We start from the raw sequence: 27,655 nt of genomic DNA on the forward strand, positions 1-27,655 counted from the left end.
TTCGAAAGCACGTCAAAATGCAAGTAGATAAATAGGAACCGCTACAGCGGGAAGGTAAACGGCGTTTCCATGTGCTGCTCTGGTTTGGCAGAAGCGGCTTTGTCATACTGGCCACATGACCTGGAAGCTATACGACAGCTCCCTCGGCCAATAATGCGAGATGAGCGCGCAACCCCAGAGTCGGTCACGACTGGACCTAATGGTCAGGGGTCCCTTTACCTTTACCTTTTAATGAACTTTATAGCACCACGATCATAAATACTTCAAGAATTATTACTTTTTGTTCCTAAAGTAAAAAGTGACCTTTGATACGTAAAAAGTGTTTTGTTTTAAATATCCCCCCCCCAAAAAAGTGTTCATTCCCCAAGATTAAAATAAAAATTAAAAAAACCTACATGGCTTCAAAATATCCAGAAATGTTACATCTCTGTGCTGAATAAATAATGTCAACTGGAGGAACCCCAACTGAGTTGCAGCTCAAGTTCAAGTTGTCCATTGTCATAAAGAAATAGTAAGAGTAGAAATGGGAACTGATTCTTACTTCATTTTTGCAAATATGGTAATTTTTTTTAAAAAACAAAACCCATCATTTTGGGTATTTGAATAATGGAATAGCAACATGATGATTCAGGCAGATATGTCTGCATATGTATCAATATTTTAGGGGCACCGATTGTGTTTTAAAAATACTATGGCAGTTGTTAGATCAACAGAAATCTCAGTCTTCATATACATGTGCTTTCTCGCCCTTCTGATCTACATTGGATGAGCCTTGGAGAAGGTTGTAGTGGGGAAAGAGCAGGCACCCCCAAACTTCGGCCCTCCAGATGTTTTGGGCTACAATTCCCATCATCCCTGACCACTGGTCCTGCTAGCTAGGGATTCATGGGAGTTGTAGGCCAAGACATCTGGAGGGCTGCAGCTTGGGGATGCCTGGGAAAGAGCAACAAAAGGAGATGTCTTAGGTCTCACTTTTGCCACCATACAGATGAGCCAGGAAACAGAATTTGCAATTCCAGGAAGAATTTTTATTGAACGATCTCTGCCCATAATAAATAGAGCCATAGAACAGAAAAACGGGGAGGAGACTCACTGCACAACAAGGATGGCAGAGTCACAGGGCATCTTCAGCATCCCAACAACCCCTGTTTCAGCCTTTTGTAACCTGGTGCCCTCCAGAGGTTTGGGGAGTTGTACTCCAAAAACTCTAGTGTGCACCAGGTTGCAAAAGGCTTCCCTAGTTTGTTGCTGAGCTAGTGTCTCTTGTCCACATCAGAGGCTGCACCTTATTTTCTACCGTTGATTGTTTCCCATTACCTTATCTCAGCTTTGACCTATATTTTACATAAGGACAGGGAGACACAACAAGCTGGGTTGAGGGAGACAGATGGCTGAGCCCAAGAAGGAAGGACAGCTGGATGACTGAAGTGGGTGTGACGAGAGAAGGAAGCATTCTGGTCACTGCGTCAAGGAGTGAATAATGTCCTTTACTAGCATGGTGCTAATCAACATCTTCTCGCTGTTGATAGTGAGCTGTGCCACGCTGCCCGCCTTCTTCTCCAGCATGATGAGGATGAGACTTCCACTGCTAACTGTCTTGGCGGCGAACCTGTTCAGAGGAAAACAACCCAACAAGAAGGTGACTACACGTCACAAGGTTTAGTATGGTACAGTAGTTAGAGCAGTGTTCCTCAAACTTGGGTCTCTAGCTGTTTTTGGACTATAATTTCCATCACCCCTGACCACTGGTGCTGTGAGCCAGGCATGATGGGAGCTGTAGTCCAAAAATAGCTACAAGTTTGGGAAACCCTGTTAGTGCAATTTCCCCAGCCTAGTTTCATGTAGTTGCTTTGGACTGCAACTCCCATCAGCCCCAGCCAGCATGGGTTGGGAGAAGTAGTTCAAAACAACTGCAGGGCACCAGGTTGGGGAAGGGAAGTTCAATTCCCCACTGTGAGTCCTGGAAGACCTGCTCCCTGCCTTGCAGGCCTTTCTCCACCTGACTTTGGAAGGAGGTGCCCTGATTGATTCCAGCAAACACACAAAAAACCCCTGAGGTTGCTGAAGGGGTCACAGACCATCTCAGCTGTCTCTTAGTGCAGATGCAGGTTGTTGAGCCTGAGCTTCCATTGCTGCCACCATTGGCAGGATCGACAGCAATGGCAGCAGCTATACTCTACGCTTATGATAATATTTTATTCTTTTGTTAGTTGTGCTGTTTTAAATGTGCATTTTATATTTACCTTGCTTTAGCAATGTTTTCATTTCCCCCCACTTAACTCTGCTGTGTTAAATGTGCATTCTGTAGCTGACTTCCTTTGTAATGTACTATTTTGAAATCTTGTAAGTTAATAATTTAGTTTCCTGTTAATTATGTTGCTTTGTTTGCTTTATATTTGGTTTTCTTCAGTAATGTTTTATTCTGCATTTTTATTTGATGTTTTAATTGGTTGTAAACTGCTTTGAGATTTTTTTCTTAAAAATATAAAGCCATATAGAAATGAAATTATTATTAATAATAATCCCTCCCTCACATCCCCAGTATGTTTGCATTTTTATTGGGCTGTTTATACCTAAAGAACATTTGCCCAAAAGAAGACGTCAAAAGATCCACTGTGCCTTTCTTTAGTTTGGCCTTTGGTTTCCACCAAGAAGAAGCCCCAAAAAGAATAGCACATAAAAGCGGTTTGAAACCTGAGGAATGAGTCTAGATTTTATGTCTATGCAGAAAATGCTAGGACAATAGAGATTACAGTCCCTAGAGAGGTACGAAATGCTAAGAGACTATAGAGAGGGTGGTGTTGCTAGGAAGCAAAGATCAATCCACTTCCTCTCTCAAGGGCAACCAGCTCTAGACTTTAAGCGCCCTAAGATATTCTTACACTAAAGGCTGCTAGATCCAGAATTCAGGGGGGGGGAATGGAATGCTGATGTTGCAAAACTTCAGACCTGTGAGGCTCTGAAATGTTACAATTAGGGGGAGATTTGCTCAACACTAGGTAGACAGTAATTTAATTGCCACAGCTTTAACGTGTGGCATTGTTAAGAGTCCTGGCTTTGTGTAGCTTCCACATTTCCTTTGTTCCATCAAAGTCTGGAAGTACAGCTGCAAATTTGTGGGCATCAAGGGCAAGTATTTGAGAACAGAACCAGTAATAGAAGTTGTCAGACATCCAGATGGGGATTGGAAGTGACCCAAGAAAGCAAATATGGGGTTAGGACAGGGATGGAAAAATGGAGGCCCACCATGTGTTGTTGGACTACAGTTCCCATCAGCCCCAGCCATTATGGCCAATGATGAGGAATGATGGGAGTTGTAGTCCAGCAACCTCTGGCAGGCCACAACCCTCACTATTTAGAAGAAGCAGAGACAACATTGATCTTAGCATATGGCAGCCATCTCCTCACCGATACTCCTTATCTGAGCCACAAGGCACACGGCTAACGTTGGCTGCAGATGTCACCTGTTGCACAATCACGTGGTCACTCTGGCATTTGTCAGGTAGAGTCAACTTCTCTGTGATTTCACTCATCCCTGTTAGCTTCCCTGGAGGACAGAAGGTAGAAAAGGGGGAAAAAAGAACAGTAGACATCTGGATGGAGACAAATTCATCAAATGGCAGTGTATGACTTGGGAGGAAAGGGTCCAGATTTCCATGGCTGTCTAAGATGCAAACCAATTTAGAATGGGAGATCTGTGCTATGCATAGCTTCCTGTCAGCTCCCACTTTGGGTTGCATATGCAGCTCTGGAATTCCCATGCCCTAAAAACATTTGATAGTGTCAACTGAAGGATTTGAATTTCGCCACCCCATGTCTGCTTCTATCCTTGAGATCTGCAAGTCAAACGTCTCCAACTATTCATTATTATTTTTCTGGGCAACTCCACCCTATAGGATACCCTGCCCATGCCTCCAATGACAAAGGCATCAATGCAAATATCTGAAGCATACACATTTTCCTGTTGCAGCTTGCCCATGTTCTTAGGCCTGGAGGGGAGGCCCTTCTTGTCATTCCACCACCAAGAGAAGGGCATTACACTATATGGAGTTATGGAATAGGGTAGGGGAAGCCAACATGGCGTCCTGCAGATGTTGTTGGACTACAACTCCCATCAGCCCTGACCATTGGCTGTGCTGGCTGAGGCTGATGGGAGTTGGGAATCCAATAACACCTGGGGGCAGCAGCAGTGTTAGAGGCCTTCATGAACAGTGGCAGCACTATTTGTTGTGTTGTACCTTCCCAGTGTAGGTAGTTATCTGGACTTGCTTAATAAGGATGGCCCTGATCCTGAATATTTTGCCTAAACCTGTCCATATTCAACCTCTTACTTCTTATTGGATTGGGATTATTGTTGTCTACACTACAGATGGGTTCACTGACCACAGTTAGAACCAGATCTGCATTCAAAACCCTAAATCAGGCATCCCCAAACTGCGGCCCTCCAGATGTTTTGGCCTACAACTCCCATGAACCCTAGCTAACAGGACCAGTGATCGGGGAAGATGGGAATTGTAGTCCAAAACAACTGGAGGGCCAAAGCTTGGGGATGCCTGCCCTAAATCTAGGATTTGAACGCAGGCTTCCAAGGCAGAGCCAAGTGGAAAGATTTTCTGGACTGAATCACTTCAGACTGCAAATGTGGGAGGAGGATGTTGCATGATCAAAAGTTTCCATAGGAAAAAAAAGGGAGAATGTCAAGCGGAAAGCTAGGCTAAATAGTTCTCCCTGCCATGCTAGTTTTCTACAGGCAGGGTGGGGTGGGGTTTTTTTGGTTTTGGTTTTAAATATGCCTGAAGTTGCATTCAAACATGTAATGCAACACCTGCAGTCCTATGTGATACTTGTTGGGAAAAGATTTGCAAGTTGATTCTGATGAATATCAAACCGACCTTTGGTTTTGCAATACAATTGGGTGGTTACACTCCACTGTGAATAGCAATTCCTATTTATTTTATTTATTTGCCAACGCATCTTATAGGCTTGCGGGACAGACTTAAGAGCTTCTGATTGCTGCAGAGAGAGCTTACAAGATCCAGAGTTCAGGGCAATTCTAGTTTGACACACCCTACCCTGGTCTATCCAGGATCTAAATGAGTCCCCATTGTAGCTTAGCTGAACAAGAGGTACTGATGGGGGCTATCTGAAGAGAAGACATGAGATCGGTGTGTGTTGTAATATCTATATAAGCCAAGAGTTTCCAAATGGAAGTGTATGTGTCCAAGGGGAGGGTATAGGTGTATTTTCGTGTGTGCTCTTTAATCTTCAGGAAAGGACCCTCTCCCCACCCTACAGGATTATATTTCTAGCGTTCTTACGAACAGCCATTCCAAGCAAGTAGGCTTTGGGTTAATTGTCCCAGAAAGCCCCCTGCTTGCAGAAAGTGGTGTGCAGCTTGGAGTGTTATTAGAGGCAGTGGTGCCTGGATGCTGGGTGTTAACATGCCGAAAAGGCTGCCTTGCTGGACCATGCGCAGGGAGTTTCGTCAGCCGACGGGATGCCAGGTGCTCTGCCAAGGTAAAAGGTGAAGGGAAGACAAAAAAGGGCTCAGGAGCAGGTCCACCTCTCTGCTGGTCTCTGTCGGTTGAGGAGCAGCATGCAAAAGTACATGCAACTCTACTGCAGAGACAGAAAACCTAGTGAACCAACAGAAACTTGTGGGCATTGGTGTCCTTACCAAAGCTTCAATGCCAAAACCTTTCCCTGAGAGCCTAGCAAACTGAGTTCTGAGGATGCTCCCTAGGTTGCAGTAACAGCTTGCCTGTTTGCCAGGGCCTATATATCCTTAGCCTCTGGGCTGGCTCCTAAATCAGAACAACATCCCCCTGATGCAAGGACAGCTGTGTGGGAGTGCCTGTGCTTTTGGATCTTGGCCCCTGTCCAGTTTTGATGATGCATCTTCCTCTAGCTCAAGACCAAGAATCTGTGGCCCTTAAGTCCAACACTATTCAGCTCTAGCCAGCATGGGGTGACGGGAGACTCCAGCCTTAGTCCCCCCTTTATTCTTGTCTGCTGCACTGGAATTCACCTTACTTCTGCCCAACTTGGATTGAGAGTCAGATCCTTTGGGTCCTCCCAACAAAGTTATTAAAGACCCAAGAACACCCCTTGCTTTTGGGTCAATACTTGGAAACTTAGCCCTGGGCCAATATGTCATCCATCTTCTGTTGGAGTCTATCTCATAAACTCCTCATAAACTCAGTAAACAAAGCTTAAAAATAGCCACCACCCTGGTATCTGGCACGCCTTCATAGGTTACACCAAACCGTAAGAACTTAAAACCAATTAGCTAATCAATATTAATTAATAACTGCTAACTTTACTGTCCTATTGCTGTGCATAGTGTCAATGTACAGCTGACACCCAACATCTGGGCAGTAGCTTCCTTAAAATTTGATATGGTGTAGAAATTATAATCATCCTTGCAAAGTTGAAAATAAAATTTTTGAAATAAATAAATGAATAAAATAAATAAATAATTTATAGCTCACCCATCTGGCTGGGTTTCCTCAGCCACTCTGGGCGGCTCCCAACAGAATATTAAAAACATGATAAAACATCAAACATTAAAAATTCCCCTAAACAGGGCTGCCTTCAGATCTTTTCTAAAAGTCAGATAGATGTTTATTTCTTTGACATCTGATGGGAGGGCGTTCCACAGGGCAGGCGCCACTACTGAGAAAGAGTTGCTAGTCTCCTAAATCAGACTTCATCCAGCTGGTGCCCTCCAGATATTGTTGGACTACAACTCTCATCAACCCCAGGGGGCTGATGGGAGTTGTAGTCCAACAATCTCTAGAAGGCACCAGGTTGGCAAAGTCTTTCCTAAATGTTTCCCCATGTGTATTGACATCTGTAATAGGCTGGGGTGGGGGAGACCCAACAATTACTCCCTTCAAACAAGTTTTTATACAACACTGGGTTAGCGGAGTTTGTAACCTGAAGCGTTTGTAACCCAAGGTACAACTGTAGTTACATGGAAACAATTCTTACTTGCTGGGGTGACAAAGAGCCTGCCAGGAAATCCTTTATTGCACTAGCAAGCTAGAAAGGTTACATCCTCCTGACCTCTATTCAGGCCCGGCTCTAGATGCAGTCCCGGTGGCACAGTCCCAGTGGCGCGCGGAAGCCATGCTGCGCACTGCAAGGGCAGGGGCACCGGAGCGATCTCCGCGCCTCAGTGCCAAGGCGCCCGACCTGCTCGAGACGGCCCTGCCTCTATTACCCTGTTTGCGACCTATTAACGGAGTTTGGTAGGTGGGGGTATGGAGAAAAGGGTCAAGGGATCGGGAAAGTAGCAGGAGAAATAGGGTGTGTCTACAGTGCAAATTGCACCAGGCTAAGGTTAGGAGAAGGATGTGTGTGTCTGCGGTGAAAGCAGTGCTAATTAAAGGCTCTGCAGCTAGTGGGTTGGGAAGAGTCCCCAGGGTAGAAGCAGGGCTATTACTACGGCTAGAAAAGGAGAGAAACTACCTAGTGGAAGCAGTGCTAGCACTACGGCTAGAAGGAGCAGACAGCAGCTGCAGCATCCACAGGAAGTAGCTACCTGTGCTGGAACTTACCCACACCCATCCTTAACAGTTGCTCTAAAGAAAAAGAAGAAGCAAGAATGCACAAGGCAGCGGAGGAGAACAAAACACATGATTAGCGTCAGCTGCCAACACGGCCCCCAACCAAAAGTGCTCCCCCCATAGCCACGGCCAGCCCGAGCAGGTGATGGCAGCTCTTGAATGGATGAGAGCAGGGCCAAGAACTATGTGGGTCTCTCTCCCATTTCTCTCTTGCTGGCCAGTTACACCCGGAGAAAAAATTCATTGGAAATCACAGGAGTTGGGAAACTCTCTCACACCCACAAAAAGAGAAGCATGGTCTGCATGCAAAATGCAGCACAATCCTATATATGTTTACTTGGAAGTAAGGCCCACTATGCCCAGTGGGGCTTACTCCCAGGAACATGTGAATAAGATCGCATCCTTGATGTAGCAGGAAAACAGCCATGACAATTTTGAGTCTGGTAGCCTTTTTGTAGGGGGAAAGCGCCCCACAGATGCCTATACTAGGGCGAGGCAGTGGGGGAGGGGAGGGAAGCCCGAATGGCCGAGGGCAATTCTCCCCATCTAGTATGATCTCGCTTCTCTTACAGGGCAGAGTGGGCCAACAGAGAAGAGGGCTGTGCAATCCAGTCTTCATTACCAAGCTCTGGGTTTGGAGCTTGCTGTCGAGAATCTGCCCTGCTTCCTTTTACAGCTGGGGGTTTTTTGGGGGGGGGGAAGAGGAGAAATAACACTTACCTTGCTCCTTTTTGAATTCGTTCTCGCTCATGAAGACAGGAGCCATGAGCTCCCCCACTGGGGGCTGGATGGACACATAGAACTGGCGTGTGTGTGTGCTGGAAACAGAAAGAGAACAGGCAAGATGAGCTAACACAGGCATCCCCAAACTTCGGCCCTCCAGATGTTTTGGACTACAATTCCCATCATCCCTGACCACTGGTCCTGTTAGCTAGGGATCATGGGAGTTGTAGACCAAAACATCTGGAGGGCCGCAGTTTGGGGATGCCTGAGCTAACACAAAGGGAAAAGCTTGGCTTCACCAATAATTCACCAAGAACAACAGGACAGTTCCTTAAGACCACTATAATCTATCCTGCAGCTATTATACCCTCGGCTAGTTATCTTACCTTTCCTACCCATAAGGATGGCTCAGAGAAGGCTAGTCCTTTAGGGCAAATGGGACACTGGCCCAATAACCTCAAACCCCCCCCCCATCTGCCTGCCTTTTTACTTGCAACCAGTCCAACAGGTGGGCACTGCCTGTCAGTTCCTTCCTTAGTCTCAATGTTGCCCTTATAGACCATGGCAGGGAAGAGGAGGGAGGGCAAAACTTAGAATTAACTGGCTCTGTCTGTCATTGGATTGTATCCAGTATTAGACCTATTCAGAGTAGACCCAATTAAATTAATGGACACGTCTAAATCAGGTCCTTTAATTCAAATGGGTCTACTCTGAGTTGGAGTTTGTTGGATGCAACCCACTCCAGTCTCAGCAGCCACTGATATGGCCATGTTCCCAGTCTTCTGTCCTTGGATGGTCTTCCTCTGTCTTCCTGGGATCGTTTTAAAATCTTACTTTCAAACACTTGTATTTTGTTCCCATTTATCTTTTTTTAACTTCAAATTGCTCTTCTATTGCTCTGCATAGCAATCTCTAACTTAAATCAAAATGTTGTGTCTGTGGTCTCACACATCTATCCATTTTTGGTGGCAGCTCCTTAAATGTGGAACTCATTGCCTCTATGTATTTGCATGAGTCAGTCTCCCTCCCACTCTATAAGAAGCAGATAACAGATATGTTATCTGTTTTTGCAGCCTCCTCCTAATCTGCAGATTGTATGTGTGTGTGTGTGTATATATATATATATATATATATATATATATATATATATATATTAAAGAAAGTAAAACCAAAGCATATCACAGTGTCAGTTTGCATTTCTTGGTATGGAAAGTATTGATCTGATGTGCAGCTATCTTTTCTATTCTAAGTAATTCAAGAGGGTTCTGGAAGCTTCCCTGTGTGAAAGAAACTGGTGCAATTTGGAAGTTTCTGGCTGAAACATAAGTTTCCATTCTGCCTAGAAACAAGGTGCAGGTTCATGATGTTTGGGTTATTCCTTCAGAGAAGCTGAGTACTGCTGGCTTAAACTGGTTCTGTTATCTCTTTCTGTCAAGGACATGCTGACTATAATAATAAGGCCAAAAGGAGCCTGGGTTTCACTTTCTATCTCTCTTTCCTTCTGGTGTGGTGTTCTGTACATAGTATGCTTAGTGTTAAGGTTTTAATCTTATTGTAAGTTATTGCAAGTTTCAGTTAAGTCTACTGCAACTGGATTTTTTTATGGACAGTGCCAATCATGACTCTATTGGATTTGTGACTATTATGCTCATTTGCCTTCAGGAGCAGTAAAGCTCTGCTGGATGAAGTATTAATTGCCTCTGGTCTATTTTGGGGGAATCCTGCAACGTGTTTAAGTTTTTACTCTGTTAACTATACATTGGAATCTGCTCTGGATCAATATGAGTAGAATTCATGACATGCAGACCATTGACTAAAGTGACCTGCAGGGAGCTCTCTCATACACCCCCACCTGCTGCAAACAAACAAACAAACAAACAAACAAGTAGAAGTATAAATATTATTATTATTTAGTAGCAGCAACATACAGCTTATAGCACAGAAAGGATCGACCTATCAGTGAGGTAGCAAGGACAAGATAGACATGAAGCTGGCGGAGAGAATGGCAAAATATTGCTGTATATGGAGTTATTGTACTCTTGAAAGCAGAGCAAAGCTCCTGCTATTCTGTTATGGAGTAGATGCTTTGGTCTGCTCATTGCTGAGAACACAGCCATTGCTTTGTACAAAATGAAGGAGAAGAGGTACTCACCAGAGCTGGAAGCTGGCTGCCTGGGTCGAGTCACAAAAGTCTATGCCCATAGCAACACTGACTGTTTCACCAGGTGCCAGAGACTCTGCAAGCCCAGGAGAAAAGGACCCGAATGAGATGCTGGGGTGACCGTTGCCCCCAGCTTGCACCTTGCACCAGGAGGCTCCAAAGTACCTTAGGGTGGGTTCAACCACCCCTCCAGTTTCATTAAGCAATACATGTTGGACCTGCGTCAAAAAAGTCTGGGTACTCCATTCCAAACCCCATTTCCACTCAAATGTCAGTCAATGCTTTCTATGGCTACTGAATGCGCTGAGTCATCACTAGGCTGATTTTTGAGGATCAGCCCCACCACCACTTTATGGATTTCCCCCCTAGTGGGTTTTGGGGTGGGGTGGCACTTCTGAAAACTTCTGGTTTCCTGCAAGTCTGCAGATATTTCCCTCTGGTGCGATGGCACTCACACCTAAACTTTAGATACAGTGCCAATATTGCTGTTCCAAATGGCCCAACTCTTGTGCTGTTGCGATTCTTTTCCCCAAGCCAAACAGCAGTGGTTCTAACCACAAGAGAGACAATCAGACTAGTGCATGGTGTAGTGGTTAAAGTGTTGAACTAGGATCAGAGTTTAAACCCCCATTCAGCCACAAAGCTCAGTGAGTGACTTTGGGCCCATCAGTTTCTTTCTTTCTCTCTTCTCTCTCCCACACACCTCACAGGGTTGTTGTGAGGATAAAAATGAGAGACAGAACCATGAGAAACACATAAGCTACCTCAAGTTCCCTGGAGAATAGGCAGGATATAAATGGAATAAAATACATAAATAAGCATCAGCTAGGCTTGCTGATACTAGTGATGCGGGTGGCACTGTAGGGACGTGGGTGGTGCTGTGGTCTAAACCACAGGGCCTAGGGCTTGCCGATCAGAAGGTCGGCAGTTCGAATCCCCGCGACGGGGTGAGCTCCTGTTGCTCGGTCCCTGCTCCTGCCAACCTAGCAGTTCAAAAGCATGTTGAAGTGCAAGTAGATAAATAGGTACCACTCTGGTGGGAAGGTAAACGGCGTTTTCGTGTGCTGCTCTGGTTCACCAGAAGTGGCTAGTCATGCTGGCCACATGACCTGGAAGCTTTACGCCAGCTCCCTCGGCCAATAGAGTGAGAAGAGCGCCGCAACCCCAGAGTCGGTCACGACTGGACCTAATGGTCAGGGGTCCCTTTACCTTTACCTAGGCTTGCTAGGGGGTAGGTAACATTCTCAAACCCAACTGACTACCCCAGGAGCCAGCGAAAAGCAAGAATTCAAAGCGCATGCATGTACGCATGCTCACATAGATCCTACCAATCTCCTTGAACTCCTGGACACGCATCCCTGAGAGTAGCTTGGGCTCATTCACATGGATGTTCTTCACCTCAGCAGCGGTGTTATTGGAGATCTGAATCTGCACAGCCACCATACGGGAATCAGGGGTGAAAGGCTGTCGGCTGAAGTAATACTCGACAGACAGCCCCTCTCCCGTCATGCGATGCAGCAGCTCATGCGTCTTTACTGCACCAAACCCAGGACTGATCATCTGCAAAGCAGGAGAGGAAAGAAGGAAGAAATGGGGAGATTCAGGCAGGCTGGCAATGCGACGAGGAGAGGCAGGATGGAAGGAGGAAGCCCAAGAAGGAACCAGAGGCTCCTTCCTAAATTCCCTTAGGAAAAAAACCAGATATTTTAATAGCTTCTATTTTGGTTGGAAAAGTCGCCTTCCATACAAAAATGGGTTAATGATTTGTACTCCCTCTCCTTATCTGAAGTAGCACCGTATCAACATAAGCACAATTAACAGAAATACAAGAAGCATTTGGTCAGCCTTTCTTGAAATTTATGCATCACAGTTGGCCAGTGGTTTATATGGTCAAAACATCATATTCCCCTTTCCTACATTCCGTTTTTATTCTTTTGTTTGCATGCTACTTTATTCTTTGTATAAATGTATAATAAAATGTATAAAGTTAGAAATCAAAATCTGGGAACATCCGATACAGTTCTCACTGGAAGGCAGCATGGCATCTGCCAAAGCACAGCACAGCCGTGGCCAATCATGTGTCTTGCACAGGAACACAAGGAGCTGCCATATACTGAGCCATATCATTGGCCCATCTAGTTTTTTATCTACACTAACTGGCAGTGGCTCACTAGGGTTTCCCAGCCCAGAGACTTTCCTAGCTCAGTTGGGAGATGCCAAATATTGAACTCAGGACCTTCTGTTTACAAAATGTGCACTCTTATAAGTGAGCTATAAAGTTCCTATATAGTTTATACTAGCCACTTCAGATCTTGGACAGCACACCTGGGAGGCTTATTTTCCTGACAAAGACAGCTAAGGAAATTTACCACAGGGCCTCTAGCTTTCCCCAGCCACATAATTGTCAGGTCCTGCACCCTAAAAACCTCATTTAAGGTCCTATCAACAAAAAAGAACCATTGTGGAATAGGGCAGTACTGTATCCAACTAACTCATTCCATCAGTGCAAGGATTTCCACTTGTGCAAGAGGGCTGTCCCTCACTTTCCTATGTTCCCCGTACACACACCCCAAATCTGCTCTAAAGGATTGGGAGGATCCATGGAAGATATTCAGAGGGTGGTTGGGAGTGGGGAAGGAGAGGGAGAGCTGCCAGAACATTCATGTAGCATTATGTTAGTGCTTTGTTCAAATTTGCACTGAACTGTGATGCTCACTGGATGCCCTAGGGCCTAGGCCAGGCTTCCTCAACCTCGGCCCTCCAGATATTTTGAGACTACAATTCCCATCATCCCTGACCACTGGTCCTGCTAGCTAGGGATCATGGGAGTTGTAGGCAAAAAACATCTGGATGACTGAGGTTGAGGAAGCCTGGCCTAGGCCATCATACTCTCTAGGCCAAATCTGCCTCACAGGTTTGTTGTCAAACAGATGGAAGAAAGAATCATGCATTTTGCGAGCTTCTTGGAGGAAAGAGAAGATCTAAAAAGGTAGACAGATAAATAGAGAGATATATAAATAAATTGAGATCACTTACAGCAGCTGCTAGAGAAGTGTCAGTCAGGGTGAGCCCCTCGAGGTCGGTCACTAGGCTGGTGGAAACTGCGGGGCTGGAGGCAACTGACTGTGGGGGAGGGGGTGTGACTGTGGGGCAGAGAAGCAGGAAACAAAGGCGTTGATAAACTTCTAGATCCGCACTTTTCACAATTTGGGTTGGGAGGAGAGAATGGCAAGTCAACAAGACCTGCTCTATGGGGAAAAAGTGCTTAGAGTTAGATGCAAGCACGTGCACATACACACACAAACACAAACAGGGGTATACAGTCATACCTCGGTTTAAGTACGCTTCGGTTTGAGTACTCTCAGTTTAAGTACTCCGCGGACCCGTCTGGAACAGATTAATCCACTTTCCATTACTTTCAATGGGAAAGTTCACTTCAGGTTAAGTACGCTTCAGGTTAAGTACGGACTTCCAGAACCAATTACATTCATACTTCGGGTTACGTATGCTTCAGGTTGAGTACTCCGCGGACTCGTCTGGAATGGATTAATCCACTTTTCATTACTTTCAATGGGAAAGTTCACTTCAGGTTAAGTACGCTTCAGTTGAAGTACTCCATGGACCATCTGGAACAGATTAATCCACTTTCCATTACTTTCAATGGGAAAGTTCGCTTCAGGTTAAGTACAGACTTCTGGAACCAATTGTGTACTTAAACCAAGGTACCACTGTACAAAAAATGTCTCTCCAGCACCATGGACAGATCACCTGCTCTATGGCAACCTGTAAAGCAGTCGTTCCAAAACTTTGGCCAGGGCACAGAACATGAATTTAAGCATGGGTCCCCATGAGGCTCCAGTATGCTGCTGTGTAACAGTTGTCTCTCTCTACCAGGAGTCACTGAATGATCCAGTTGCAGACAGACCTGCTAAGCATAATTTGACCTCAGAAGAAGTCATCACCTGCTGCATCTCTGCAAAGACAGGCTTCCTCCCAGTGTCAAAGGAAACAGAGTGAATTCACAGCAGGTGACCTTCTTTGAAAGCAATCATTCAGACCCATCTTAGGACAACACAGGAACTTGTTGCCTTATAGCAGGGGTGGCCAACTCCCAAGAGACTGTGATCTACTTTCAGAATTAAAATCTGGCGTGGGGTTTGGCTCTAAGTTAGCTTTTTTAGGGAGAAGGAAAGGGGGGTGACCAGATTTGGTAACCTTTTTGGGGGGAGCACTGCCCAAATACTTTTCTTACAGGGGACAACAGAAACTTTTAGAGCTTTCTTGGGAGAGAGTTGCATAAAAGCACTCACAAAACTGTATGCCGCACGAACTCCTTTACCCACTCCATTAACCTACCTATCAAGATTTCTTAAAAAATACATGCCTTCATCCATTCTTAATGTGACACCTGCATCACCATTTTGGTAACCAACTGTTCGATATCAGGCAAGTACTGTGTCAGGGCCAGCTTCAGGGAATCCTTAAGATGCTCATCTGTCATGTTTGAACGTTGCATACTCTTTGTCATTTTTAAATATGAAAATGCAGATTCACACAAATAAGTAGAACCAAAACATGAGTGTAAAATTTCACTGCATCTTCTCAAATTTGGAAATTTCTGCCTGGGCACAAACTTCCAAAACAATTCTTCTTCTGCACGGGCCCTCAGAAAAATGTCATTTTTCAGAGTTAATACCTCATTTTCAAAGCTATTTTCCACAATGAGTAATTTGTACTGATAATGACAGCAATTTTTTAAATGTCCAAATCAGATTTGAATGGAAATGACACGTACTCTACAATTAATTCAATTTTTTGGAAGTCACCAAATCTTTTTTCTAACTCCAGAATAACAGAACCAATTTCAGCCACATACTTCTCTGTTTGAAAAACAAAGTCAGGATTTTTTCCCCAGATGGTCCTGCATATTAGGAAAGTGATCAAAAATTTTGGTTGTAAGGTCAGCCATCATTAGCTTAAATTTTGTTTTGTAGGATGAAACTATTTTAATCATGTCGTCGCCAATGCATTTACCTTTACCTTGTAGCTCAAGGTTCATATCACTAAGTTTACCTGTGAAATCAGGAAGGAAAGCCAGATCAAACAACCACTCATCATCTTTTTTAGGGGGGGGGACCCCAAAGTTGTTGACTTTTTAAGGAAAGGTTCCCCCGAGTTGTTGACCTTTTTTTAGGGAGCTGACACCACACTTACACATTATCTCTGCTTGGGAAAAGAAAACCTCAATATTTAAGCTACATAGAAGGTCTACCCTTTGAGTAGTGATTTTAAAAAGAAAGAAACAGAAGACACAACATATACATGCAGTTTATTCTATCTCATTTTCTGAACTACTGCTATCATTTTCCATTTTCTCTTCCTCTTCCTTTTTGTCATTTTTCTCATGGACTTCTAAAAAACTGCTTTGGAGCAAAATGGGGAAAAAACTGTTTTTCCTCCCATTTTTCCCGCCCCCCCCAGGCCCTCATATACGGTAGGCCCTGTTCTAAGAGCTGCATTTTATAGTACTCACTTTATAGTACTCACTTTAGTGTTTTAAGCCCTAAATAACTTAGGCTTCACATAGCTGAAAGACCTTACAGGTGCAGAACCTCACAGGTGTTAAGATCAGCAGAGGGGGAGCTCTTGGGAGTTTCACAGCCCTCGGAATTTGGGAGGGGAGGTGGCCCAGATTGTATTCTCTGTGGAATCCCCTAAATTGTGGAATTCCCTCCTCACAGTTATGTGTTTGGCTTCTTCACTATTCAGTTTTTGGCAAAAGATGAAGATGAACCTCTCCACCTTTGAGATGTGTTTTTTCAGGGCCCACTCTATTCCTTTGATTGCTAACTGTTTTGAATTTTGAATTGTAACCCAATCTGGGACATGTTGGTAAAGGGTGTGTAATTAATGAAGATGAGTACAACAACAACAACAACATCAATGTGAAATAGTAGAAATTGCTTTAGGTATGTGCATACTTTTTTTTGTCACTAACACTAGTAATCAAGAGGAAAGGAGAGCAAATTTTTCAAGTTCAGAGGTCATCATGATTTCCAGCACTTATTTCCGCCCTGATACCTATGGCTGTTGTTTGGTGGTGATGGGGAGCTGGGAGGTAGTTTATTCCCATGAAAGCAAATGTGCTGACGTGTGGGGCTGGTATATACCAGGTTTCCCTGCCCCTTTGAGCCACTGGGAGCCAGCTAGGAGCACCCATCTCTCTCCCCCCCAAGCTGGGAGCCAGCTAGGAGCACCTATCTTCCCCCCCCCAAAGCACCCATCCACCCCTCTCTCTTTCTCCCCCTTTGAGCCACTGGGAGCCAGCTAGGAGCACCCATCTCTCTCCCCCCCAAGCTGGGAGCCAGCTAGGAGACCCATCTCTCTCCCCCCCAAGCTGGGAGCCAGCTAGGAGACCCATCACTCCCCCACCCCCAGCTGGGAGCTAGCTAGGGGCACCCATCCACCTGTCTCTCTCTCTCTCTTTCTCCCACCCACCCCCCAGCTGGGAGGCAGCTAGAGCTCCCGCTTTCCTCCAGCTACTCACTCAGGCCCTGCTATGTCCTGAGGAAAGCAGAGCCATCCCACGCACGCACGCAAACTCACACACACCCCTCCCTCTCTGCCGGCATGAGGGAGGAGTAGCCGGGGAGCTCTAGGCAGGCAAGAGGGACGGGGAGCAATCCAGCCATTCTGTGCAATGCACTAACACAGTCACACACATACTGGTAAGCTCTGTATCGGAAAGAGGGAAGGGGCTCTCCCTGCAATTGCCCATGGTTATTGAGTTTTTTGTGGGGGAGAGACAAGAGTTCTTGAGGGTTTTTTTTTAGGGGGAGAGCTCTTTCTTTTCTTTTAGGCTGGCAGTCACTAAGGAACCCGCAATCTACCCAGGATCTACCAGAAACGTCCTGGGGATCTACCGGTAGATCGCGATCTACATGTTGGCCATGCCTGCCTTATAGCAAGTTGGATCATTGGTCCATCTAGCTCAGCTCCCTTTCCAAGGATTTCCAAGAAGAATGTTTCCAGCCCTAACCTACCTGGGGATGCTGAGGATTAAATCTGGGGTCTTCTCTCACCAGAGAACTACACCCCTTTCCCAAATTAGATGAGGCATGCATGCATTTAATTTGTCTGCTTTTGTTCTTCTAAAAATAGTTATTATGACACTTTCCCCCACCCCCAAATAAGGATCAGAGCTGCAGGTGTGTCAAGCCTGTTGCCCACACTGAGTCCTTGATGCAAACCTCTCCACTTCCCAGCTGCTATTTAACGCAGGAGTTTTGGGTGTCAATAGCTAATCCAGTTTCAGCTTACTTGGTCTACAGGCCATGGAAACCAAACACAGCATAAGCTTTATCAAGAGAGCCTCAGCAGTGAGAAAGACAAAATATACCTGCACACAAGTTGTACCTTTTAAAAGCAAAATATGACAAAACCCACTAATAAGCAGAAATAGTTTTTTAAAAACACGTTTTTGACTAAAGCAAGATCCTTGGCTGCATTTTCTGTAATCTTAGGATTCGAATCCACCATTAAAGTAGAAATGATTTCCCCAAGTGCAGAAGGGGTCAACTGCAACATTTGCCCTGAGCAATGTCAGGGGAAGGGGAAGATTTTTGCTGGGACCATGGTATGACGGGAATAGGTTAAGCCCAGTGTTTCTCAAACTTGGGTACCTAGTTGTGTTTAGACTACATCTCTCATCATCTGTACCTAGTCAGGGATGATGGGAGTTGTAGTCCAAAGACAGCTGGGGACCCAAGTTTGAGAAACACTGGGTTAAGCTCCTGAACATGCCCTGTGATTCTGACCATGAGTGTTCATTTATTTTATTGTTTACATACCACTGACAGGGCAAAATGGCTTCTAAGAGGTTTACAACTATGAAGTGAATTATTAAAATACTATGTTAAATACAGTCTAAATACTCAGTAATGAAAATAGTGCTAATTCTTGAAACCAGTGGCACCAGGCGAACTTTTAGGCCCCATCCACACTGTATGTTGAAAGCAGTATCATTACGCTTTTGAGAATCATGGTTTCCTCCAGAAAATCCTGAGAACTGTAATTTGTTAAGGGAGCTAAGAGTTTTCAGGAGACCCCTATGCCCCTCAAAGAGCTACAATTCCCAGTGTTTCCTGGGAAGGGGGAAACTGTTAAGGGGGTAAGACTTACAGTCATCTAGGTCGAGCAGGGAAATCTCTTTTACCCCTTTCTTGGGGGCTTTTGGAGCAGGTTTGCTGCTAGGAGGCTGAAAGACAAGACAGAGGAAAAATTAGAAAAGCGTTAACTTTGTGTTTTCCGCATTGGCACAGCCAGTGCTAAACCCAGTCAATTCTGCCAGGCACGGCACTCTTCATACTCTTCTGTGTCACACACCACTTGAAGGCAACATATTATATACTACTAAAAGTCAACTCTGATTCTTTGAGTGCCAGTCCTTATACAGCCATAACAGCACCATCCAGGCACAAGAGGGAGGCATGAACAGGCTTGGGGGAACAAATCACTCTTTAGAAAGGGACAAGCCCATAAAATTGCCCAATTGAGGACTGACCAAGCTTAGTGGCTGCACCAGAAGACATCGCTGGCAGATTTCATGACCCTGCGCCATTCTTCTGCCCACTCACCGTCCTTTTCTTTTTCACTTCCTTCTCCAAGTGGGGTTCCTCTGCTTCGGAGCCAGAATCGGACTCCGACGAGCTGCTCTGGGATGCACTGCCCTCCTCAGACGAGGATTCTGGGCCCCTTTTCATGGCCAGCACCTTTTTATTGCTCTGCTCTTCCTCCTCATCCTCCTCACTGGTGTTATTAGAAAGGAAAAAAAAAACAAGCCAATTGAGGCTTAGGCTGCATGCACTCCATATATTTAAAGCACATGAATCCTGGGATCTGCAGTTTACCCCTCACAGCGCCCTTAACCAACTAAGTCACATGCTTTAAGGGTATGGCATGTGTGCAGCCAGCCTTAAGCAGCTTCTCTGGGGCCTCCTGCTTCTTGGGGTGCAGCTGGGGGTTGTGGATTCTGCTGATCTGCATACTGCAATGTCATTGATCCAAATTCTCCAGCAATTCACTCAGCAGCTAGTGCATGCTTGTACGGATCTCTTCCCAGTTAGTTGCTCAGTTGCTAATGCTCAACATGAACAAAGGTTTGTGTGTTTTCTAACCATACCAACCCATAGGAGAGCATTGGTACCACCCACCTGCAGTCTGGAATGGTACACTCCCCTTTACCAACTCACTCTTCAATGTCCTTATTCTACTAGGTGCATAGATCAGTCTGCATGTCTGTACTTGTGTACACACACACACACACACACACACACACACACACACCACATATGTGTGCAGGCATGCAGTGTCTGCTCAAGACATTCTGCCGCCTGAGGCCTAAGAGAAGATGGCACTAGACGACAGGGGACCATCCACCTGTCAATCTTCTGACACCACGATGACATCAGGTGACCAAAGGATGTGTGGTCCCACCCACCTGTCCAAGCTGACCTGCGTCAAAGCAGAGCACTACAGAGCTGCACTCTCTGCTCATTGGCTGATAAGGAGAGAGTGCAATCCTGCTGGCTGTAAGGATCTGCTTCACCAGTGTGCCCTCTGTAGCGAATGTTCTGCCAAAGTGCCATGCAGCAGGATTGAACCCCATCCCTCTTGGCCATCATCCGACATCACCCAATGTAATCAGCTGATGGACAAGTGGGTATGGTTTGGGGGAAATGGCCTTGGAGGCAAACTTGCACCCCCTGGTGAGCCAAGATTGATCAGTGGACCAGAGGTTCCTCACCCCTGCGCTAATAGAATGGCTTTCTTGGATATGGCTCTGTCTGTCTGTCTGGAACTTTTATTTTATTTTATTTGGACACAGCATGCCCTTAGAAATGGGTGTTCAAAACTGCCTCTTTTCATCTGCATCTAATGCCATATAATTAGTTGAGTTTATATGCTGCCTTTCCACAGTGAGCTGTACCCAAAGTGGCTTAGAACATCCACTTCTGATAAAAAATACCCCAAAAAACCCCCTGCTTTGTGTATGTCGAGGGTAGAGAGTAATTCCTTTCGTACCTTCCAGCATTCTCTAGGGATCTTCTCCTTAGAGCCTCCTTTCTCTTCTTCTTCTTCTTTTCCTCCTCCTCCTCCTCCTCCTCTTCCAACTGGTCCCCACTCTCCTCCTCCGCCTCTTGCTCCTCGTCTTCCTCCTCCTCTTCTTCACTGCCAGAACCAGACCCACTCTCACTGCCGCTTTCACTTTCAGACCCACTCACCGTCTCAGGCTCTGGCAAAAAAAAGGAAGAGAGAAAAAGAGAGGGAGGAGACCCACAATTACAAACACACATGCAACCGAGAGCCAGTGTGGTGTAGTGGCTAAGAGCGGTAGACTCATAATCCGGGGAACCGGGTTCGATTCCCCACTCCTCCACATGCAGGTGACCTTGGGCTAGTCACACTTCTCTGAAGTCTCTCAGCCTCACTCACCTCACAGAGTGTTTGTTGTGGGGGAGGAAGGGAAAGGAGAATGTTAGCCGCTTTGAGACTCCTTCGGGTAGTGATAAAGCGGGATATCAAATCCAAACTCTGCATGGAAGTCATTCACATCCTTGTAGACACTGCAGCTGAAGTGCACCTTGTGTTAGAGCACCACTGCAGCAATAGCTGGTGCCCGTTGAGACTGGTGGGCTGGTTGGAAGGCAGGGTGGTGTCAGGACCAATGGCAGGCAGAGCCAATTGATTCTAGCAAGGGGAAGATGACAGGCAGGGCCACCCCCTGGACTCATGGGCGTACCCAGGATCAAAACTAGGGGGGGGCAAGGGGAGGGGCCAAGGCACGGAAGGGGAGGGGCCACAAAGTGGGCGGGAACGGCGAACTCGCTCTCCGCCGGGCTGTGCCCCTCCCTAGAAGCAGGGCTGGTGGGCGGAGGCGGAGCCCAGCCCAGCGGAGCGCGAGTTCAGCGTTCCCGCCCGCCCCGCCGCGCTCTCTGGTTCCCCGCCGCGCTTGGCCTTGCCAGAGGGCGCGACGGGGAGCTGGAGGGAGGGCGCAGCGCGGCGGGCAGGAACGGCGAACTCGCGCTCCGCCGGGCTGTGCTCCGCCTCTGCCCACCAGCCCTGCTTCTAGAGTAGGGCAGCTGCCCTAACTTGCCCCGTGGTGGGTACGCCCTTGCCTGGACTAGCTGTAAATAGGTAGGTGGGGGCTAGCTGAGGGCAGACTGAGGTTGGTGGGGCATTGCCCCCACTTGCTCTAATGGACCTGCACTACTATGGGCCATCCTACTGGCAACTGGCCTGCATCTTCAGTGGCTCAGGTGCCCAGCTCCTTTCCTTGGTCTTCCTTATACCAAGTTGGACTTTTGGGTTCACATAGTTCAGTGCATGGAACAGTAGCAGGCTCTCCAAGGTTTCAGGCAAGGGATTGAACCTGTGACCATTTGCATGCAAAGCCATGTGCTCTACCACTGAGCTACATCCCTTCCCTTTAAGAGTGGAGCCCAATATGGTATGTGTTGCCCACATGCAGAAGCTGTGGTGATTTTCAGAATTCCAAACTTCTTGCATGTCAGAGCTGCTGGTTTAAGCTTGATCACCCACTTCCACTGATAGGCAACACACAAGACAGTATGAAATAAAGTGTGGGAAGTGCTTGCATTTGACTGAAGAAAACTGCACCCTCTAGTGTTTGTGTGCTGGTGGTGTTTCACTATTACAAACTAGTGAAAACTGCTGGAACACAGCAAGCTACCTTATAGCAGATCAGATGGATTCATCTAGCTAGTTCATCACTGCCAGCTCTCCATAGTCTCAGATACAGGTCTTCACTATCACCTGCTCTCTTGTCTCTTTTAAACTCGAATCTGAAGAATCTGAAGAAGTGTGCATGCACACGAAAGCTCATACCAATGACAAACTTAGTTGGTCTCTAAGGTGCTGCTGGAAGGAATTTTTTTATTTTGTTTAAACTCGAATATGTCAGACTGAAACTGGGACCTTCTGCATGCAAAGCAAGTATTCTAACCCTGAGCAATGGCCCCTTCTCCTCTCACCACTGTCAGCAGATTCTGTTGCCCCGGACTCTCCCTCTGAATCAGAATAGAAGGGCTTCTCAACTTTCTCCTTCCTCTTCTCGCGGCTAGTGCACTTGGTCCATTCTGGAACCTGGCCAGAGCAGAGAAAGAGAGAGAGGGGCATTTCACTACACAGAAGTGAGCACATTAAAAAGGCCTGCATGTGAATAAAACGGGACCAGAAAGAACAGCCCGGAAGAATGAGAGACTTAGATCCACATCATACCAAAGGGAGTTAATTTTTTTTCCTGCATCAGACAAAATGAAAAATAAGTGTGCAATGTCATACTTCAGCATGCAATGTGCTTATTTGCTGCAATTGAAGGCTGGTTGTTTAATGCCATGTGTGCACAAGGTGAAACAGAGACACATGCAGTTGTTGCACATTAGGAGTGCACATGGCATATGATGTGCCCTTTCTACATGGCGTTGATATCCATGTAGGAATATAGCCTTCTATGGAGCAGCCTTCAGAAGGGTGAGCCAAGATGAGTCAAGGTTTTAGGAATCCTGCTTGATGCACTCAAAGTGCATATGGCTCTATGGCAGGAAATTCACAGGTTGAGCCAGCTAGTCCCACTCATGGATAGCAACTGCAGTAACTTTGCCACAACTGCAGTTGTTTCCAGGGAGAAGCCTGTTGTTTGTGCTAGCATTTGCAGTGAGAGCACAAATCCAATTCATGAATGCACAGTGTGGTTTGTGATACACCTGGGTTTTTGCTATTTTATATTTTTATTGATTTACTGTACTTGTGTATTGACTGCAGCTTTACTATATTTTATTTTCTCTTAATCTGTTCACTCTTCGAGGGCCTTCGCTAAAAAGTGGTATGTCAATGGACTGATAGTGATGATAATATCCGGGCGGGAATCACTGCAGCAAAGCACAGCCTGTCCAGGTTCTGGTGCAATACAGGAACTTGCATATAACACCAAGATCAAAGTAATACGTCTCCTGTGACTGACTGCAGCTCTCCAAAATCTTCCTCATGACATGAAACATGACCCTTTTAACAGGAAATGGCAAGGACTAAATCTGGTTCATTCTGCACAGAAAGTTAGAGCCTTTCCCTAAGGCTTACTCTGGTGAGATGGCCGGAAGAAGACACGCGTGCATGTACCTAGAGGTTCTGCATCCTATCTTGCCTCCATTCTAGAGCAGCAAACATGAATTGATTCTATTTTCTCCTCACAACAACCTAGTGAGGTAGGTTCCATCTAAGGGAAGGAAGCTGTAGCAAGTTCCATGGTTGAGTAAGGCCTTGAAATGAGTCTACCCTGCCCCCCACCCCGCTCCCTGCTGATCTACACCCAGTACTGGACCATATATCACCTCACCCTGCCGGCTCACACTTCTGGAGATGGCAGAACTGTTTGAAATCCTCAAGGCCAGGCATCCCCAAACTGCGGCCCTCCAGATGTTTTGGCCTACAACTCCCATGATCCCTAGCTAGCAGGACCAGTGGCCAGGGAAGATGGGAATTGTAGTCCAAAACATCTGGAGGGCCGAAGTTTGGGGATGCCTGCTCAAATGCAGCTTAGCTGTTCAACTGCTTCCTTAAAATTGGGTTAGATTTGCACTGGGGTAAAACCAAAACAGTTCTGCAGCAAATAAATAAATAAATGCACACACATCATGGAAGTCACCATCTCAGAAAAAGCATTCCCTCCCGGGTGAGAGAGAACATGAGAATACCTTTGCTAAGATTGTGTTTGCCACCTGCAGTTTTTGAAAGGGGTAATTTTTAGCTGACCAAAAGGCATTAGTCCTAACTGGTCAATTAAAGGTTAGTTAGAACACACTGCACACACAGTCAGAGCTACAGGGTAGAGAAGAAAACTGGAGGAGGAGGAGGTGGAGGAGGAGGAAGGAAGGAAGGAAGGAAGGAAATAGCAGCATGAGAGCAAGAGGGCAAGAGCATCACAGCAAACACCACCTCTATCCGCTCGCCCAGCAGCCCAATGTTGCTTTCCATGGGGCCGATTGACTCTTCCTGGGGGGGGGGCAAAAAAGCAGGGGTTTGGGTAAGATTCACAAGAGCTGGATCAAGCTAAAGGCCATCAAGCCCAGCATCCTGTTCTCACAATGGCCAACCAGATGCCTGTGGCAGCCGTGATGAACCCTCCAGATGTTCCTGAACTACAACTCCCATTCACCATTGGCCATGCCTGCTGGGGTGGATGGGAGTTGCAGTTCAGCAACTTCTGGAGGGCCGCCAATGGTTCCCTACCCTTGGCCTATGGGACGTCCACAATCAGAGTGGCCCACACTCAAGGGCCTTCACGGTGGTGGGGTCCTCCCTGTGGAACGCCCTCCCATCAGATGTCAAACAGATTAACAACTATTTGACTTTTAGAAGACATCTGAAGGCATGTTTTCCATGGTTAGTGCTTGATTGTGTTTTTAATATTTTGTTGAGATCCACCCAGAGTGGCTGGGGGGGGGGGCAGCAGCAACAACAACTTTTTTCAGTTAGAACTCACTAGAACTCAGTTCTGTCACCTTTCAAGTGGGCACATTGCCATTCTAAGAGAACAAAGGAGGCATTCATGGCGAGTTCCAGCACCTCTTTTTCAAGAAAAATTGTACTACTACTACTAGTAGTAGTAAGGTAAAGGTAAAGGGACCCCTGACCATTAGGTCCAGTCGTGACTGACTCTGGGGTTGCGCGCTCATCTCGCATTATTGGCCGAGGGAGCCGGCGTATAGCTTCCAGGTCATGTGGCCAGCATGACAAAGCCACTTCTGGCAAACCAGAGCAGCACATGGAAACGCCATTTACCTTCCCGCTGTAGCGGTTCCTATTTATCTACTTGCATTTTGATGTGCTTTCGAACTGCAGGAGCTGGGACCGAGCAACGGGAGCTCACCCCGTCACAGGGATTCGAACCGCTGACCTTCTGATCAGCAAGCCCTAGGCTCAGTGGTTTAACCCACAGCGCCACCTGGGTCCCCTACTACTACTAGTACTACTACTAATATAACCATTGTAAGGAAGGCAGGGCAGTTAGGACCATTGCCTTGGCAGCCATTGTAAGCAAGGAGTGGTGACTCCCTTTCGGGTGCAAATCGATTTCACAATGTTTCTCAGAGAAACGCCAGCTTTCCCATGACTCCTGGGCAGAGGGGAAGCCAATACCTCCACGTTGCGCACAGATGGGTCGGGAGCTTCGCTGGGCCAGTCTGGGAGCTCCTGGTAGCCTACAGCCTTGGCATTGAGGAGGTGCGAAAGCGAGCCCAGCTGGAAGTGGTCACGGTCTGCAAGGAGCAGCAAAGCATCAGCATCCACACAGGCCCACCCAACAGCGCCCCCTCCCCACCACCTGTTACCCTTCGTTAGGCAGAGTGATTATTTGAGTAAAGCAAGTGGAGCCCAGAGAGAACATAAATCCTGATAATACTTTAAACTGGTCAAAAGCAGTATAAAATGCGAGGAGAAACAAACAGAGGGGGGTTCATTTTATTTACAGGCCTTATTCATAGCATGGAGATGTTCAACAACCACACTTACAGGGGGGAAACTCCCACAGAACTACACAACCAATCAGAGCACAAGTTACCTCAGCAAGAATCATGCCGGTTGCTAGGCAACACCACCCCTCTTGGTTGGCTAAAAAATTATTTTTTATAATTGATTTTCAATTTAATATATTTCAATCATTTTACAATCATTTTGAAACTCGACTTCCTTTCCCCTCTTTTTGCAGTTCCTTAATTTTTTATATTTTCTGCATATTCCAAATTAACTTACTCATTTATTCATCTACAGGTTAATTCTGAATGAGAATCGATTTCTCCCTGCTGTGCTACCAACAACACAGCCTTGACCTGTTCCCTCGACTGCTCCTCCTCCTTTTATATGTGGCACCTGCCTACCTTTGAAAGAGGACTCCAAGATTGGGGCGGGCTTTTGGGCCAGGAAGAGCTTCTTGGCATACTTGCTGAGGGCCCCACTCTTCTCGGTGGGCACAATGAGCTGGCGGATGAAGCGGGCACGGTCCCGGATGTCGTAATTCTGGTCGTACTTGGCCAGGTTCAGCACATACTGGGTCAGCAGCTTGCTCTGTGGCAGAAAAGACCGCATTGCGCCTGACAAAGAGTTGGGCAAGCCAGTGGCCTCCCCGACAGTCTCTTAGGCCAGAGGCAGAAAACAAACCAATACAGAACTACAGCAAAAAGGGTGCTTTATTGCGTATTTTAATTATGAATATTAAAATTTTAATGTTGGTGAGACTGGGTTTTTTTTTACCTTGCAAATGGCTTAGAAGTCTATTTCGGCATTAAGAAGTATGTTAAAATAAAACAGAGGCATAACAGAATATGGCACTCAAGTCCATCCTTGCACCTACGAGGCATGTCCTTTGCCTCTTGCTCCCCCCACAACACAAACACAAGTCAGTCCACAGTCGGATCACTTTTTTGGTGTCCAAATAAATTGGCACAGGTGCCTTAGATACACTAATTTCAATGGGTCTACTACGAACTTAGCTCAGAGGTGGGGAATCTCAGACCTGGGAGCCAAATGTGGCCCTCCAAGCCTCTCTAACTGGCCCTTGGAACATTGCCCAGGACACACCCTCCTCATGTGTATTCCCTCATGTATCCCTGTACAGTGGTACCTCAGGTTACAAACACCTCAAGTTACAGACTCCGCTAACCCGGAAGTACAGTCATACCTCTAGATACGAATGCTGCGGGTTGCGTACAACACGGGTTACGTACGCACCGAACCCGGAAGTAACGGAACGGGTTACTTCCGGGTTTGGCGATTTGTGCATGCACAGACGTGCCGAATGATGTCATGTGCATGCAGAGAAGCGCCAAATCGCGCGGGGAGCATGCACAGATTCGGCGCTTCAGGTTAAGTACTGCTCTGGATGCGTGCGGGGCTCCGGAATGGATCCCATTCGCATCCAGAGGTACCACTGTAGTACCTCGGGTTCAGAACTTTACCTCAGGATGAGAACAGAAATTGCGCGCCGTTGGCACAGCGGCAATGAGAGGCCCCATTGAGCTAAAGTGTTGCCTCCGGTTAAGAACAGTTTCAGGTTAAGAACGGACCTCCAGAACTAATTAAGTTCGTAACCAGAGGTACCACTGTACTTGAACACTACTTCTTGATT

General features: G+C 46.4%; 1 protein-coding gene across 8 annotated transcripts in view; it reads right to left on the minus strand.

Moving 5' to 3' along the window:
- Window positions 1-1,006: 1,006 nt before the first annotated feature.
- Window positions 1,007-27,655, minus strand: part of AP3B2 (adaptor related protein complex 3 subunit beta 2) — a 61,828-nt gene continuing 35,179 nt past the window's right edge. For 2 of the 8 annotated variants that reach the window (XM_088656608.1, XM_088656604.1), the window contains exons 16-29: window positions 26,409-26,595; window positions 25,672-25,790; window positions 24,469-24,525; window positions 22,509-22,620; window positions 20,539-20,749; window positions 19,092-19,263; window positions 18,637-18,712; window positions 13,492-13,598; window positions 11,784-12,015; window positions 10,447-10,531; window positions 8,292-8,389; window positions 7,563-7,586; window positions 3,409-3,547; window positions 1,007-1,609 (exon numbers count right to left, since the gene is read on the minus strand). In XM_088656608.1, the coding sequence (XP_088512734.1) occupies window positions 1,459-1,609; window positions 3,409-3,547; window positions 7,563-7,586; window positions 8,292-8,389; window positions 10,447-10,531; window positions 11,784-12,015; window positions 13,492-13,598; window positions 18,637-18,712; window positions 19,092-19,263; window positions 20,539-20,749; window positions 22,509-22,620; window positions 24,469-24,525; window positions 25,672-25,790; window positions 26,409-26,595 (1,770 nt within the window). In that variant the 3' untranslated portion in view covers window positions 1,007-1,458. The remainder of the gene's footprint in view (window positions 1,610-3,408; window positions 3,548-7,562; window positions 7,587-8,291; window positions 8,390-10,446; window positions 10,532-11,783; window positions 12,016-13,491; window positions 13,599-18,636; window positions 18,713-19,091; window positions 19,264-20,538; window positions 20,750-22,508; window positions 22,621-24,468; window positions 24,526-25,671; window positions 25,791-26,408; window positions 26,596-27,655) is intronic. The other 6 variants (XM_088656609.1, XM_088656606.1, XM_088656610.1 and 3 more) reach the window with 4 other exon arrangements.

This window comes from Zootoca vivipara, chromosome 13, assembly GCF_965207765.1.
Source record: "Zootoca vivipara chromosome 13, rZooViv2.hap1.1, whole genome shotgun sequence".
NCBI lineage: Eukaryota > Metazoa > Chordata > Lepidosauria > Squamata > Lacertidae > Zootoca > Zootoca vivipara.